General features: G+C 37.3%; 1 protein-coding gene across 1 annotated transcript; it reads left to right on the top strand.

Annotated features, from left to right (window-relative positions):
• The first annotated feature begins 1,092 nt into the window (after positions 1 to 1,092).
• Positions 1,093 to 9,694, top strand: LOC140139161 (G-protein coupled receptor GRL101-like). The gene is made up of 4 exons (XM_072160941.1): positions 1,093 to 1,157; positions 3,499 to 3,570; positions 6,006 to 6,089; positions 8,566 to 9,694. Exons 1-4 carry the CDS (start codon positions 1,093 to 1,095, stop codon positions 9,692 to 9,694), a joined length of 1,350 nt encoding a protein of 449 aa, XP_072017042.1.
• The last annotated feature ends 5,719 nt before the right edge of the window (positions 9,695 to 15,413 follow it).

Here is a 15,413-nt window from a genome sequence, read left to right as displayed (position 1 = left end):
AAATATAAATAATTTGCTGGATATGTAGGATATATGACAGATCACAGATTTAACAGCCCCCAATTAATTTGGAAAATGTTCAAATAAGTAAAGTCAACAAATTTGAGATCTATTTTGACATTTTTAGATTTATCATTTCACATTTTACATGGATTTAATTGGACTGGACTCGGACCGGATTCGGCTTAGAGTCCGAGTCATTTCGTGTCCGAGTCCGAGCCAAGTCCGAGTCCAACAAAAAGTGGACTCGAGTCCGGACTTGAGTCCGAGTCCGGACTCGAACGATACATCTCTGCTGTATTGTAGGAACAACAGTTGCAGAAAAAAATTACTCACACTATAACTTGCTGTAAAATAGAATGTGGTCCCATGTGTATCGATCCAGCTGGATGACACCAAGTCCAAAGACGGTTTCTGGGCTGGAGAAAGCTCATCTGGGCAGGTCTAAGGTTGTATTCCTGGCACATGTTGACCAATCGGTCACCATTGTCGTTGTTTCTATAGAAGTGGTTGCCTCGAATGATAAGATGATTAGAAAGATGGTTGTCCAGGCTTCTTATTCTGGCATTGAAATCACTGATTCAAGAATGAAATTGATATTGTGGTTCTTTACTTGGTCTAGTACTCCTATTCCTTATTTGGCCGTCGTTGGCCACTCTGTTGGAGCATACCGCAGTCGTGATGACTATCTTTTAGAACTGGGGGTGGGGTGGGGGTCCTGTGGATGTGTTTAGACTTCTCCTTGCCTCTGTTTTGTGGCTGAGCTGTAGACCAGCACCCAGTTCATGACATCTGACCAAAGTTCTTCTGTTGGATTATAAGTGATGCACCAGTGTTCTTGAAATGATGTCAATCTCTGCATGTATTAGCGCAGCTCATTTGGCAGATCTGTCCTTGCTGGTAGAGAGTGTAGATGTCATATGAAGAGATTTGAAGGCAGACCAAAACAATAGTCTGTCACGATGTTGTACCAGGGTCCCACTGGCACGTCATAGAGTCCTGAAGTAGTAGACCCCCTTATGTTTTTCATCTCAGGCATACTAACGGAATGACAAAAGCTAAACGTAGACATCCTTAAAATGACAACCCATCATGGCCACCCTCAATGTTGACCATATGGGGGTTGATGTAGGTGAAGCTCGCAATTGGTTTCTACAGTAAACTCCATGATTTTTATTTTGCCCTTGTCAAATTATTCTAAAGTATAATAGACTTTTCTCTTGGTAGTTAGATTAAGCACTTCATAATCCAAAATATTACTAATGTATTGACAGGAACAATTATATGGCTTTCATCTGACACCAAAGAGACATCAATAGCTTACCAAATAGCCTACAGATAAAATGGTCAAAATAACGATATTGAGCATTTTCCTTTTAAATGAGTGTGTTTGGTTAAAAAAAATGCATTTCTCACCTTTGCATTCACTATTTTCATGAAAAATAGATATGTTTGCAATCAAAAGAATATTGCCTCTTACGGTAAAAATACAGAATTATGTTTCAAGTCACATTAAATGTTTCAAAAACATTAGAAGAAACAAAAGTGATTAAAATGGTAAAAACCATGATTTTTGCCCAACTTTGGTATTTTTGAACACTAGAAGTACTTCATGTGGAAAATATTACAATTGATTGTGATGAACAGTTACATGGCTTTATCTGGACACTAAAAACACATCAATAGCTCACCAAATATTTATAAAATGGTCACAATACTGATTTTTAGACTTTTTTTAATGGGTGTTTTTGGTAAAAAATTCAATTCGCACATTTATATTTACTATTTTCATGAAAAAAAGACATTTTTGTAATCAGCAGAATATTGTCTCTTAGGCTTATTATACAGAATTGTGTTTCAAGTGACATATATATTTCAAAACATTTGAAAAACCAAAAATTAATAAAAATGATAAAAAAAAACATGATTTTTGCCCAAATTTTGTCTTTTTTCAACATTAAAATGACTTTATATGAAATAAATTACAAATAATTGTCACGAAAAGTTGCGTAGCTTTAATTTGACACCAAAAAGACATCAATAGCTCACCAAATACTGATCAAATGGTCAAAATACCGATTTTTAGAATTTTTACTTGAAAATGAAGGTTTTTGGTAAAAATGCATTTCTTACCTTTAAATTCACTATTTTTTGAAAAAAAAGACATTTTTGTAATCAGAAGAATATTGTCTCTTAGGCTAAACATACAGAATTGTGTTTTAAGTCACATTAAAGATTTCAAAACATTTGAAAAGCCAAAAAGTATTAAAAATGGTAAAAAACATGATTTTTGCCCAAATTTTGTCTTTTTTCAATATTAAAATTACCTTAAATGAAAAAGATTATAAATTGATTGTCATGAACAGTTGTGTAGCTTTAATTTGACACCAAAAAGACATCAATAGCTTACCAAATACTAATGAAATAATCAAAATACTAATTTTGAGGATTTTCCTTTTAAAATGGAGGTTTTTGGTAAAAAAAAGGTGAAATTTTCACCCCCATGGCCAGCGCTTTGGCGAGTAAGAAATTGATTTTTGAATTCTGTGGAAAATTCTGAATAAGATAGACCTTGTCAGAATTTTGGAACCCGAGGGGTGATTAAATCGATGCTAGCTGAGGGACTACATACACATGGACCTTCTATTCATCACTTATTGACCGTCACCGTCCAGGTAAAGCATTAATATGCTATCGGGACAACTACCAATTTATTGGCCAACCCCTTTTGTTCGAAACAATGGTACCACTTTTATGAATAGCCTGTCAGCAACTATTGTACATTGCAAAGCTCCCTTGTAAATATATTTCTGTGTTGCTGAATAAAATTGGTATGACTCGTAAATATTTCATCGAAATGTCACTATCAAAAGAATTTAAAACTTTAAAACCATCGCTTGCTTTCTTTGTAACCTCACTTTGGTTTTCAATATTTCTAAAACATGTTTCTAACTCCAATTATTTTATACCTCAAAAATAGAAAGTAAAACTAACATGTAGCAAACATTCATTTCAGATACCTACCTGCCTACCTATCCTCTTCGGGCCCTGTGGCCCATAAGGCTGCAAGTCTCCTCCTCCAGCTGTCCCTTTCTCTAGCTACTGGCTTGGCTTCACTCCATGACCTCCACCCTAATTTCTTCCTTTCTTTTTCCACTGTCCGCCTCCAGCTCCATGTTGTCTTTGGGCGACCAACTTTCCTTCTGCCTTCTGGAGCCCAGGAAAGTGATGTCATGCAGTGGCTATTATCTTCCATCCTTAGCACATGGCCAATCCATTTCCACCTCCTTCTTTTTTACTTCTTCACTTATCCTGTTCATTTTGGGTTTCTTTAGTAAGTCATTGTTTGATATGACATATGGCCATCTAATCTTCAGTATTCTCCTGAGACATTTGAATTGAAAAGTGTCCAACTTCCTGTTATCACTATCATTGATCTTCCAAGTTTCACAGCCGTATAATAATAATAATAATAATACTCAATAATACTCATTTCAGATACCTGTCGGATATTCCAATTTCTACGATCCAAACGGACGCCTTTTTTGAGACTACTAAACTTGAGATTTTGTAAGTGGAAAGTTCTATCGTTAGTCTTATTGTATCAAAGCATTTAGTAACAATGAAGAATACAACACTTTCTGAAATATTTTCACTTTAATATTAGAAAATCACCACTTTTTAAAGAAACCTGTACATTTTTAATACATTATACCAAACCTCACTCACCAATTTGAAAATATATGAGCAAGTTGACAATTTCAGTAATACTAGATTTTATTTCATAATTTGAAACAGATTAGTCCATATTTCCTACTGATGCGTACGTAAAACCCCATCATCACCGTCACCGTCACACCTCACACACCCCTACACACTAATAGTCCAACAAAGATGAGGATTTTCACTTGCTATCGATGTTAGTCTCAAACCATATAGGCATTACCATCCCAGGAAAAGACTAAAAATAAGCCCACGGGCCTCCTCACTTATTTGCTTAAATTCAAGATGCCGGCCAAAATTCCACTAAAATCTTTTTTTTTTACTCATGTTTACAATCCTAAAATGTTATGAAACTATTTTATTTTACCTTCAAATTATATAAAGATATCGGTTAACATGAAATATGTGCATAACAGAAAATGAGTAATATATTAAACCGACTACCAGTTACCCAAAATGAACCAACTCATATTGCCTTGTATGCAGTATCAATGGAAGGAACTTTGTTCGGCTCTCATTCGATTATTCTTTTTGTTTCATACATTTGAAGGGGATCAAAACATGTGATAATCAATAACAATCGTCATTATTCACATTAGTGATCATTATTCCGCATTATTCATTTAACGTCAAATTGAAACATGAAGATTTCAATATTTTGTCTTACCAACAAGGTCCTAAATGGCCTACAATTGCAATTTGTCCTTTCAGTGGTAAAGTAAGACTCAACATTTCCTGATTGGCAGGTTTACCACATATGTAACCCTTTGTCTTCCACATCTTGTGACCTTGTTGGTCACAGAAAATATTGAACTTGTCATGTTTCAATATGCGATTAAGTAAACAATGACCAGTGGTGTGAATAATGACAATTTTTTATTGATTATTACATGTTTTGACCTCCTCCAAATTCATGAAACAAAAGGAATAATCTAAGGAGAGCCGAAAACATTTCCTTCCATAGACACTGAATACAGGCTAAATATGATTTTGCTGTAACTTTCAAATCTTGGGTTACAGTCATTTAAATGTACGCTGTGACGTCAATATAGGGGCCATTGTGGCAAATGAGGTGTCATTATGCGCAGAAATAATTCTGCTTCGGTTGCATATCCCATATTTGACATAAGACAAACCGTTGTGGAGTAGGGGAGAGTGGGGTAAGTTGAGCCAAGGGGTAAGTTGAGCCACCCCTCTAGAAAGAAAATTAAAAACTTATCTTACTTTGCAGTTCCACTTATTTGTATATGACATAACAGAGGCTTCTCAAGTGTAATATGGAATCACTTGCACATAGGGTAAGAAAGCTGCATTAAAAAGTTCATTTTTCGCACTTTTTTTGAACTTTTGGCAAAAACCAATTTTTTTCATGTTTCACCAAGAAAGAAAAAGGCTAAAATGATAGCATTCTGGGTATTGAGGATGTGATATATGAACACTGTTTTAGAAAACTATTTACAACTGTAACAAGTTTTAGTCAGGCGGGAGGCTTGGTTGTTGGCAAAAATGGTCACATGGGGGTAAGTTGAGCCACAGGCCATGGGGCAAGTTGAGCATAGGAAAAACCTGTAGAAATTTCCCCAATTTTTTTATTTAAAGTAAAACCTTGTCAGAAATTACTTGTATGCGGTATTTAGATCAAACTACTTCTATATCAAACTATATTTCGAAATAAATACCTGAAAACAACAATTAAAAAAAAAGGCAAAATTGAATTTCACAGCTATGGCATATACTGTGCATTTCTATGGTGGCTCAACTTGCCCCAGCGACTGACTCAACTTACCCCACCATTGGGGTAAGTTGAGCCAATTTGCAAATGATTTTTGGCGTCTCACTGTGAGAAAGTGCAAAATATTGATTAAAGTTTTGTGGTATCATAACCAAGTAAACATACATATGTTTCATTTGTAACACTGCACTTGGGTCCTGCTTTATTTATTTGAGCGTAGTGACAGTAAATGTAAAAAGTGGCTCAACTTACCCCACTCTCCCCTAATGGTCTTTCATTAAGGGGGAGGGGGATTACTTTTTGCTATGTGTTTAGTTTCATAGCATTCTAAGACTGTAAACATGAATTATTGAGGATTTTAATGAAATTTTGGGATTTTGGTCGCCATCTTGGACCTGCCTAATATTACGGGTTGATCCATTCAAAGCTGACCACGCCGGACACTCTTGCAATTGGTGAACCATTATTTTTACAATGCTATAGTTACCATGTATGGTTACTCTGTTCATACCAGCCAAACTAATATTTTCTCAACTGACATATTTTTCAGAGTTTTGATAAAAGAGAGTGGAACGGATACACCAGTGCATGTTTACAATGGAGGATTTCACGGTCTGCAGAATTTGAAAAAACTGTAAGTTGCTTTTTCCCTCTAACCGGAACATAAACATAGTGAAAACTATTTTGTTTCTAAATTATTGTTATATGAAAACGCACATGTTGACACCTGTTTCATTTTTGACCCCAATGAAATATGTCGGGAACTCAATTCTGGCTCAAAATGCAACCGAGGTCCTGATTGGAAGTTAATCATGACGATAATTTTAACCAATCAAAGAACAGTTTATATAGAATTATTAAGTAAAATACAAGGACAAGGTGGTTTATGTGGTTATGTAAAAAAGGTAAAGGTAAAGGAGACGATCCTGTATAAACAGTGATCGGAGTGCCCATCTCTCTTTCATTGGCGATTGGGCCAGACTCCTCCATATAATGTTGCTATAGGGGGATCGCCTTCCCAGCATTTAAGAATGCCGGTACCCATTTAAACACCTGGGTGGAGAGGAGTAATCGAGATAAAGTGCCTTACTCAAGGGCACAACACGATGGCGTCGCCGGGACTCGAACCCGCAACCTTGCGATTATGAGTCAGTGCCCGTTCCGCTAGGCCACCGTGCTCTCATGTGGTTATGACGCTTGAACAATAGTGTAATGCCAACTTACTGAATTTCTAAAAAAATAGCAGCGTGAAATGTCATCACACGGCTCTGTTGAACTTTCCTTATTATTTTTTGTGACGGTCTATGTTATACAAAATAATATGATTTATGTCTGCTATTTTTTAGTTCATTTGCCAAGACCAAATGAAAAACTTAATTTTTTTTCTGTTGACAGTTTTGCCAGAAACCTGACTTTCTCAAAGCGTTGATGATGTTATTGATCTATCTGCTTAGAGCGGTAAACTTGACCGGATGTTTTGATATTCCCGTAAGTGTTACTCCTGCCTCCAGCGATGGGCTTGAGCAGAGGATCAAATAGATGACTTAGAAATAATGTGCTGTCGTCTCTGTTCATGGTGTTTTCCCTCTCTTGCGAATCCATGTTGCCTCCTTAACCAGGGCTGTCAACTCTCACGCATTGGCCGTGAGTCTCACGCATTGGGTCACTTTCTCACGGTCTCACGCCCAGGTAATAAATCTCACGCAAAAAGCTGAAAAATGAGTACACATCGTCATGAATAATTTGTTGTTCCTACCCACCCCCCCCCCCGTTCTTTTCACTGTCTCGAGCACCGTGGCTCAAATAATCATCGGTCAAAATGAACATTGGAGTCAGCAAATCCCGCTACGCTTCTGTCTCACGCCAAGCAATTCCAAAAAGTTTACAGCCCTGCCTTAACCCATATTGCTCTGCGATTTTCTTCTCTGTAAATGATTGATGAACTATACCAGTCTATGATATGGTTTTCTCTTGACACATGATCAGTAATTGCGGATTTCTTTATTTCCGTAAGTGATTCTGTTCTTTTGGAGTGGGTGTATTTAGGCTGGCTAGCTTTCCCTGCTTCCATTTTGTGCTCACTCGTGAGGACGCCGAACTGTCTTTTAGTCTCACCGATGTACGTTTGGTTGCAACTTTTGCACGGGATTTCATAAACCCAGTTGGCTTGGAATGAACGAGCATCTTTTGATGGTGGTGTGGAGCTTCGTGGCTGTCCAGATGTTGTACTTTTTCAGAATACGGCTTATCATCTCCACGACGCCTGGTATGTACGGAATAACTACACATCTATGCTCTTTTACGCGTTTGGGATCTTTTTTGTTTGTTTTATTTTTGACCTTGTTAGCTCTATCCATTATTACTTTTTCTATTGTCCAATTAGTGTAACCGCACCCTGCTAACGCGTTCTTGATGTGATTTTCTTCTGTGATTTTATCCTCATCGTCGATGATGATCTTTTCACCTCTGCCTAGCACCTAATTTGTGGTGCAGAGGTAATGAGATGAGAATGACAGATATTAATCTGTGTACGTTTGTTTCCAGTAGACTAGTTTATCAGTATTGTCTGGTTTTCTGATGATCAAGGTGTCAAGGAATAACACTCTTTCTAAGTCATATACTTGATTTTCTGCTCAAGACCATCTTAGAGGGAGGCAGAAGTAACACTTCCAAGAAAATCAAAATATCTGGTCAAGGGTCCCACTCCAAGCAGATTGATCAATAAGATCCCCAACGCTTTGAGAAAGCCAGAAGAAAAACGTAAGTTTTTCATTTGGTCTTGGCAAATCAACTTAAAAATAGCTGATTAATTAACAGACCTGATGAACCTCTTCAATCTTGATTTGTCTAATAAATGAAAGTAACATTTAAGCTTTCTAAAGAAATATCTGTAGGCTGAATTTGTTACCCGTAAATTTACCGGTGATCATGGAAAGATCACTGGGCACCTTTTGGTACATCTCTTAATACAGATGATACAACTGTGTGGTGGAATAAACTAAAGACGTTGAATAAATAGGGCAAATCACTTAAAATAGTGTCTATAACCTGTCATAACTAAACTATTTAGCTTTGAAAATATTCGTATTGGTCATTTCGATACATAACAGATACGTCGATGATCATTTCCTGTGCTGTCACTTTGACAGCTTAGAAGACTGCGTCATCCTGGAACAGCAACCTCCACTTTTCATGTGTGGAAGTCTCATGCAGAACGATGTCCTCCGTGTCTTCATGTGGGTTCTCGGAATCAGTGCAGTTATTGGTAACGTATTCGTCGTTGCAGTGAGAGTTAGGGAAAAGACAACGTCTCCAACACACGCTAAACAGTCTTTTTTAATTTGCAATTTGGCAGTTTCAGATTGCCAAATGGGTATATACATGCTCATTTTGGCGTCTGTTGATTTGTATTATGGCGATGAATATTTCATATATTCAGATCAATGGCGCTCGTCAAAATTATGTAAACTCGCCAGTTTTTTATCCCTTCTCTCAAGTGAAGCTTCTGTTTTTTTCATAACATTGATATCAATTGATAGGTTTATTTGCATTGTATTTCCCTTTGGTAAATTCAAGTTCCATCGCATATCAACTAAAGTAGCCGCAGGAATAATATGGGTAATAGCATTCGTATTTGGTTTAGCCCCTACTTTGCAAGCGGGACCCGAGTCTGATTTTTACGATCTGTCGGATGTCTGTATCGGCCTTCCGTTAATTACCCGTCCATCAAGTTACAGCATCCAATCAAGCAACATTGGCGGTCCTGATTCTGGGCGATCATTTGATATCCCCGTTCCAGAAAGATTTAAACCTGCTTGGTACTATTCCATTGCGATTTTCTTAGGCATCAACCTAGTCTGCTTCTTAGCAATATTTGTGTGTTATGTTGTTATGTTTATCAAAGTCAAAATATCCAGCAAAAGGGTTAAAAAAAATCAGTCGCAACGGGATGACATCAAAATTGCAATGAGAATGGCGGCGATAGTTGGTACAGATTTCATCTGTTGGATGCCGGTGATTATTATGGGTATCCTCTCTCAGACGGGGGCCGTCATTATTCCTTTACAGATGTACACGTGGTCAGTGGTATTGATTCTCCCAATAAATTCATCTCTTAATCCATATCTGTACACAATCGCGTCGTTAATTGCCGATATGCGAAAGAACAAAAAACTACGATCATCGACACCGCAATCAAATGAGAAAAAAACATCAGACACATCTGAAAGTAAATTATAAGCTACCAGATTATTATGAATCTTAAGGAAGTATTGTTACTGTCAGTTACTGTTTGTATTTAAACAGGCATTTTACCTTGAAAATGCCTTTTTTTATTCTAAATATGTGTGCCTTTATATAGCTTAGATCAATACCATTCAGTAGCGTAGCCAGTGAGGGCCGTCAGTACATTACAGGTCGACTGTACACGACGGTACCCCCAGGAGCCATGTGTATCGACAGTCTAGGGGAATGACCAAACAGAACAGGAGGTTTCGGAATGCGCTAGGTTATAATTAAAAGCGAAACTGATTCGTAGTTTAGGGCTACAGGTCCTGGCAAAAGAATTCTGGATTTTAAGAATTGCTACTAATTAATTGTGGCCATGAAATTACCTGTTGCAACGAAATGAGAATGTTTGTTTATATATAAAAAGTGATTGACTGTAGTATTTGTATCACTTTCAAATATTTAATTTGGAGCACTGAATACTATTCATCATCAGTGACGTAGCGAGTGGGGTTGACCATCTATATATCACAGTCCAGGGGAATGACTAAACAACAGTCTATAAATTAACCAAATTATGGTACATTACAGCATTAATATTGCAAATTTACGCGAATTGCGAATTTAAGTCATTTTCAATTTTTGGCCGGTACGGCACTGAGAGTGGGGGTGGGGTTAATGAAAAATCACTGACATGACATGCCTGACACAAAAACACTCGTCGGTAATATCGTATTTCTTGTCGGTATATTTACTCGTTTGTCCCCCCCCCCCCGCTACGCCACTGTTCAGTGTGGTTTTAGATATGGCGACAAAGAATTCTACGGGCGGAGGGACATTTCAGTCAAACGTCCATTCAGTGATTTGCTCATCGGGAGGATCGTAAAAAATCAACAAAATTAAGGTTTTGGCAACTTTGTTACTGTCATAGATAGCATGCTAGTTTTTAAGCTCAAAGCCGTGTATTTAGGACAATAGAAGGCATTTTACACGAATCTGTAAGTTCTCTACTTAAAAATTTGCTACATGTATTTGAATTGGGCTTCAACTTTATCAATTCTTTTCTTCGTTTTTTTGCCAAACGTTTTATATAAAAAATACCCAATGACAATTTGAATGATTTATCCATCACTTTTAGGCACTTTATAAACAATTTTAATTTTGTTACTCTTACGCTGGGATGATTTTATTCACAGTAAACACAAAGCGATTGAATGTCGGGTTATATAGAGGGTATATAAAGGGTCGAAAACATTTTAATAGCATTCAAAAACAGTTTGAAAGACATGATGCAAAACATTCTAACATAAATCTTTTTTCAAAGTTGACCAAACTTTCATATTAAACCTTGTTATAATCCGACATATATTTCATGTTAATAAAACTTTATGACCAAAATACGTTTATAATACGTTTAAAACACATTTATAACGTTTTGCAAACGTTTTTTGTGTTTGCTGAGTTATTATAAACATGTATTTTCCATTTCAATTCTCGCAATCAAGAACACAAACAATGTGTAAGCCACAATGATAAAAAAAAATTCCCGGCATCACTTCGAAATAGAGAATTTCTTATGTATTGCCTTGTATTGTGGTGAAAATACCCAGTTTCATTTCATCACCGTGAGCGTTTGATTTAAGATGATGTGTTGATATGTATTATGGTTTTGTGGAAATACATTTTGAGGTGACGTTTCATGAAATTAACAAACAACAATTATTTGGGCGCGGTTCAAAGAAAAAAATGAAGATCTTAGATCGGGCAATTCCCACTTGGTCCAATCCCATTTGGTCCAATCCCACTTAGTCCAATCCCATTTGGTCCAAATCCCACTTTGTCCAGACCCAGTTAGTCCAATCTCACGTAGTCCATGTCCCACTTGGGCCATGTCCCACTTAGTCCATGTCCCACTTAGCCATGTCCCACTTAGGTCATTCCCACTAGGGCCATGTCCCACTTAGGCCATGTCCCACTTAGGCCATGTCCCATTAGGTCCATGTCCCACTAGGGCCATGTCCCACTTAGGCCATGTCACACTAGGGCCATGTCCCACTTAGGCCATGTCCCACTAGGGCCATGTCCCACTAGGGCCATGTCCCACTTGGGCCATGTCCCACTAGGGCCATGTCCCACTTGGGCCATATCCCACTATGGTTATTATATTTGTGTTTGGTCATTTTCAGTACTTGTTTTAGTTTTCATAGTAGGGCGTATAGTTGTAACGGGGGGGGGGGGTGATGCAAAAAGTGGGTCCTAAATATTTTATTCTGATCTATCTGTAGAGGCTCATTAAAAAATCACCAAAACATTTTCTCGCAGAACATGAGTTTACACTATATTTTCTATGGGGTTGACATACATTTTTCATGGCCAAAAGGGGCCCCTTAAAATATTATAGGTCCCCTAACAAGTGTTTGTGAACGGAAAGATAGTCAATGTCTGTCTTAAGTTCTTCTTCTGTTCTTTAGTATAGTATCTCCTGTAGTTGAGAATGTTTAAGTTGGTATATAATGTAAGATTGGATAAAGTTGCACTGAGAGTGGATCCCATGACCATCCCAATTTTTTTGAAAAAAAAAGGTTTTGTATTCAAGAACAAGACTTAAAAGATTTCTAAATTGTTCAGTTGGTGGTTTGTTAACAAATGTTATTAACCTGGAGTTTTCATAGGCTTTGCATGCTATACCTATCGCTTCAGATTGAATAATATTTCAGTATATAGCTGTGACAACTATTATTTCTAGTGAGATATTAAGGTTGTTTGTTAGCCTCTATAGTTTGTTTATAATGTCAGAAGTATCATTCACATAGGCCTAAAGAAATAGTAATATTTTGATTTTTTGATATTCGCAATGTAATACACATTTTATAGCAAATCATTAAAATTGATATTTTTGATATTTAACAGTACTCGAAGTAAACTTTATAAATCTGATGATTTCTACCTAAAGTGTATGTAGGTGGGATGAAAAGCCGACGATCAATTGAACATTTTGACCTTTCGTATTGAAGATATGGATTTTTTTCCCAAAACACCAAAACAAATTAGGTCTTTTTGGGAAAAAAATCCATATCTTCAATATGAAAGGTCAAAATTTTCAATTGATCGTCGGCTTTTCCTCCCAGCTACAAACACTCTAAGACTGTATCATTAAATTTATAAAATTTACTTCGAGGACTGTTATATGTCCAAAATGTGAAAAATATCAAATTTTTATAATTTGTCATAAAATTTGTATTATATCGTGAATTTCATAAAATGAAAATTATTTGATATCAGAAAGACATTCTTCGTATTCAGAATGCAATTCGATAGGTCTGATGTGCTCTCATGTCCCACAAAAATGCTGTCGAAACGCTCATTCCAGTGCCCTTAATCGTATGGTATTTTTTCGTAGTGATGTGGTTCAACTTTTCTGTATATCTGTTTGACATGATGCAAATGCCTCTATTTTTGTGTTTTTTTTTGTTTTTGTTTTTTGATGACTATATCATGGATGTTATAGAGTTTATTGTAAAGAGCATTTCTTTCTTTTGTTGCAAGATTCAAATCAGCCACGGATCCAGAGACCCAAAAATACGGGGGCGCAAAATAGGGATGAGATTGGGTGAGGAACCATATGGTAAAGCCAAGAATTGTCTGCTTTACAAAAGCTAAATTCCGCTTTTCTCCGCTTTGTAATTTTAGCACATTTTTTCAGCCCGGCCTATATGACGATCATTGCGATGTTGCAAAGTTGGGATGGGTGATTGGGTATCATGGCTGCAATGGGAGGTAGGACAGACGTTGTACGGTAAATCTATGACGGATTTTACTTTTAAAGTAAAATCCGTCATAGGACCCATTTCATTTAGTATTTTATTTATTTCTTTTCAATTGTATTGTTGTTTCTTTTTCTAGGTCATTTTGCTTATTTTTTTCTCAGAAATGCATTTTCCGCTTTACCTTCGAATTCCGCGATTTTCGCGGAATTTCCGCAACCCGGAGAATTCTTGGCTTTACCATATGGCCGCAAAGCGGTCATCGCGTCACGCTTGTGCGACGCAGGGGGTTGTCTGAGGGGGGATGCAGAAGTGAGAAACTTTTGCAAAATGAAGACCTAATTGAAGCCATTTTGCGGACCATTTTTGCGGACCAATTTCACAGAAAACTTGTGAAATGACCATGACGGCTCATTTTCCATTCTGGAACAAGTTTTCAATATTATTATATAAATTCAATTGCTTGCGCGACGCAGGGGGTGTCTGAGCGGGGATGTGCTCCCTCAGAAGTGAGAAAGTTTTGCAAAATGAAGACCTAATTGAAGCCATTTCTGAGACCATTTTGACACTATTATTGTGTAAAATATGAGTTTGAAAGAGCGGGAAAATTTGTGAATGAACATGAGAGCTTATTTCCCATTCGTGGACAAGTTTTCAATATTATTGTATAAATTCAACTGCTTTAAACATAAAGTTCCGGGTATCCAAAGCATAAATAAAAGTGTAACTTCTTTATACATATATACGCAGGGGGCGTCTGAGGGGGGATGTTCCACCTCCGAAGTTGGAAAATTTGGCAAAATGAAGGACCAATTGAAGCCATTTGGTGGACGATTTTGACACTATTATTGTGTAAAATTTTAGTCAGATAAATTTCGGAACGTGAAAATGAAGGCCCAATTGAAGCCATTCGTGGACCATTATTCACTATTACTGTAGGCCTAATAATTCAAGTTATTATTTAAAACAATATAGGCCTAAAGTGTACGGGTGTCCGAAACAAAAGCGAAAACGGCCAAAATTTTAAATGTTACACTGATCCACTGACCATGCTGCCAACTTTGTAAAACTTAATAGCCTACCAGGTTAATACTGGACGGACCCTGCATAGGCCTATCAGAGCTTTATATCAGCGGGCTCGCAGTACTATGATTTTCACGTGTTTTTGGGCCGAGGACCTGCCTTCATGCAAGTGCCTAAAATAATCACAGGTGTAGGCCTATCCCACGCCTATATTCCTTCGATCGACCCGACTGTGCAGTTTTTAGGCACGGGCCTACTCAATTATGCGTAATTTAACCTTTCTCTTCTCTTTTTCTCGCTTTTCTCCTTCTCTCCTTTCCCCTTTTCCCGTTTTGACGGGGGGCGCGCACCCCACCCGCCCCCCTCTGGATCCGCACCTGCAAATCGCCAAGCTTTGGTTGTGGTCATTTTTGGTTTTCGGAGCCCGGTTTCGGAGTCTAATGGTATTTTGATTCGAGTCTGAAAGGAGCAATTTTGTTGTTGTTTTTAGGCAACAAAAAAAGAAAACCCTGTTCTACAGGCCCAACTGACCCAGAGTTTGAACAAATTGGGAAAAAATTGTCCTGTACAAATTAATGCCGACCCAAGTTTCGGAAATTTCAGGAACAAGATTTTTTCTTTGAATTTTCTCAAATTGCAAATTATTTACAAATTTTGGTGGTTTTGGGGGTAAAAAAAGGCCGACCGACCGACCCTACTTGAAAGGTTCGTCCGCCCGTAGAGCAGGGTATCTTTTTTCGTCACCTTATCGTGCATGATAGAAGATACTCTCATTTTTCTTGCAAAATTGGTGTGTGACGATGTGCGTTCGCACAATTTGCAAACCTTAAATGGTCTAGATAATATAATGCGAGCTATGCAAATTACATAGGTCTATGATAAAATGTAACTTTCGCATGATTATGCACATAATTATTATACCAGCCAAAGATCATCATTTATGG

The sequence above is a fragment of the Amphiura filiformis genome, chromosome 18 (assembly GCF_039555335.1).
Source record: "Amphiura filiformis chromosome 18, Afil_fr2py, whole genome shotgun sequence".
NCBI classification, from domain to species: domain Eukaryota; kingdom Metazoa; phylum Echinodermata; class Ophiuroidea; order Amphilepidida; family Amphiuridae; genus Amphiura; species Amphiura filiformis.
Note: the sequence above shows the minus strand (reverse complement) of the source record. Positions and strands in the feature narration are given on the sequence as shown.

Excerpts from the sequence above, each read along its gene's own strand:
- LOC140139161 (XM_072160941.1), top strand. The coding sequence starts at position 1,093 with ATGGCCACCCTCAATGTTGACCATATGGGGGTTGATGTAGGTGAAGCT. Across the intron at positions 1,158-3,498 it reads GCTCGCAATTGGTTTCTACA|ATACCTGTCGGATATTCCAA; the intron begins GTAAACTCCATG and ends TACTCATTTCAG. Across the intron at positions 3,571-6,005 it reads ACTACTAAACTTGAGATTTT|AGTTTTGATAAAAGAGAGTG; the intron begins GTAAGTGGAAAG and ends CATATTTTTCAG.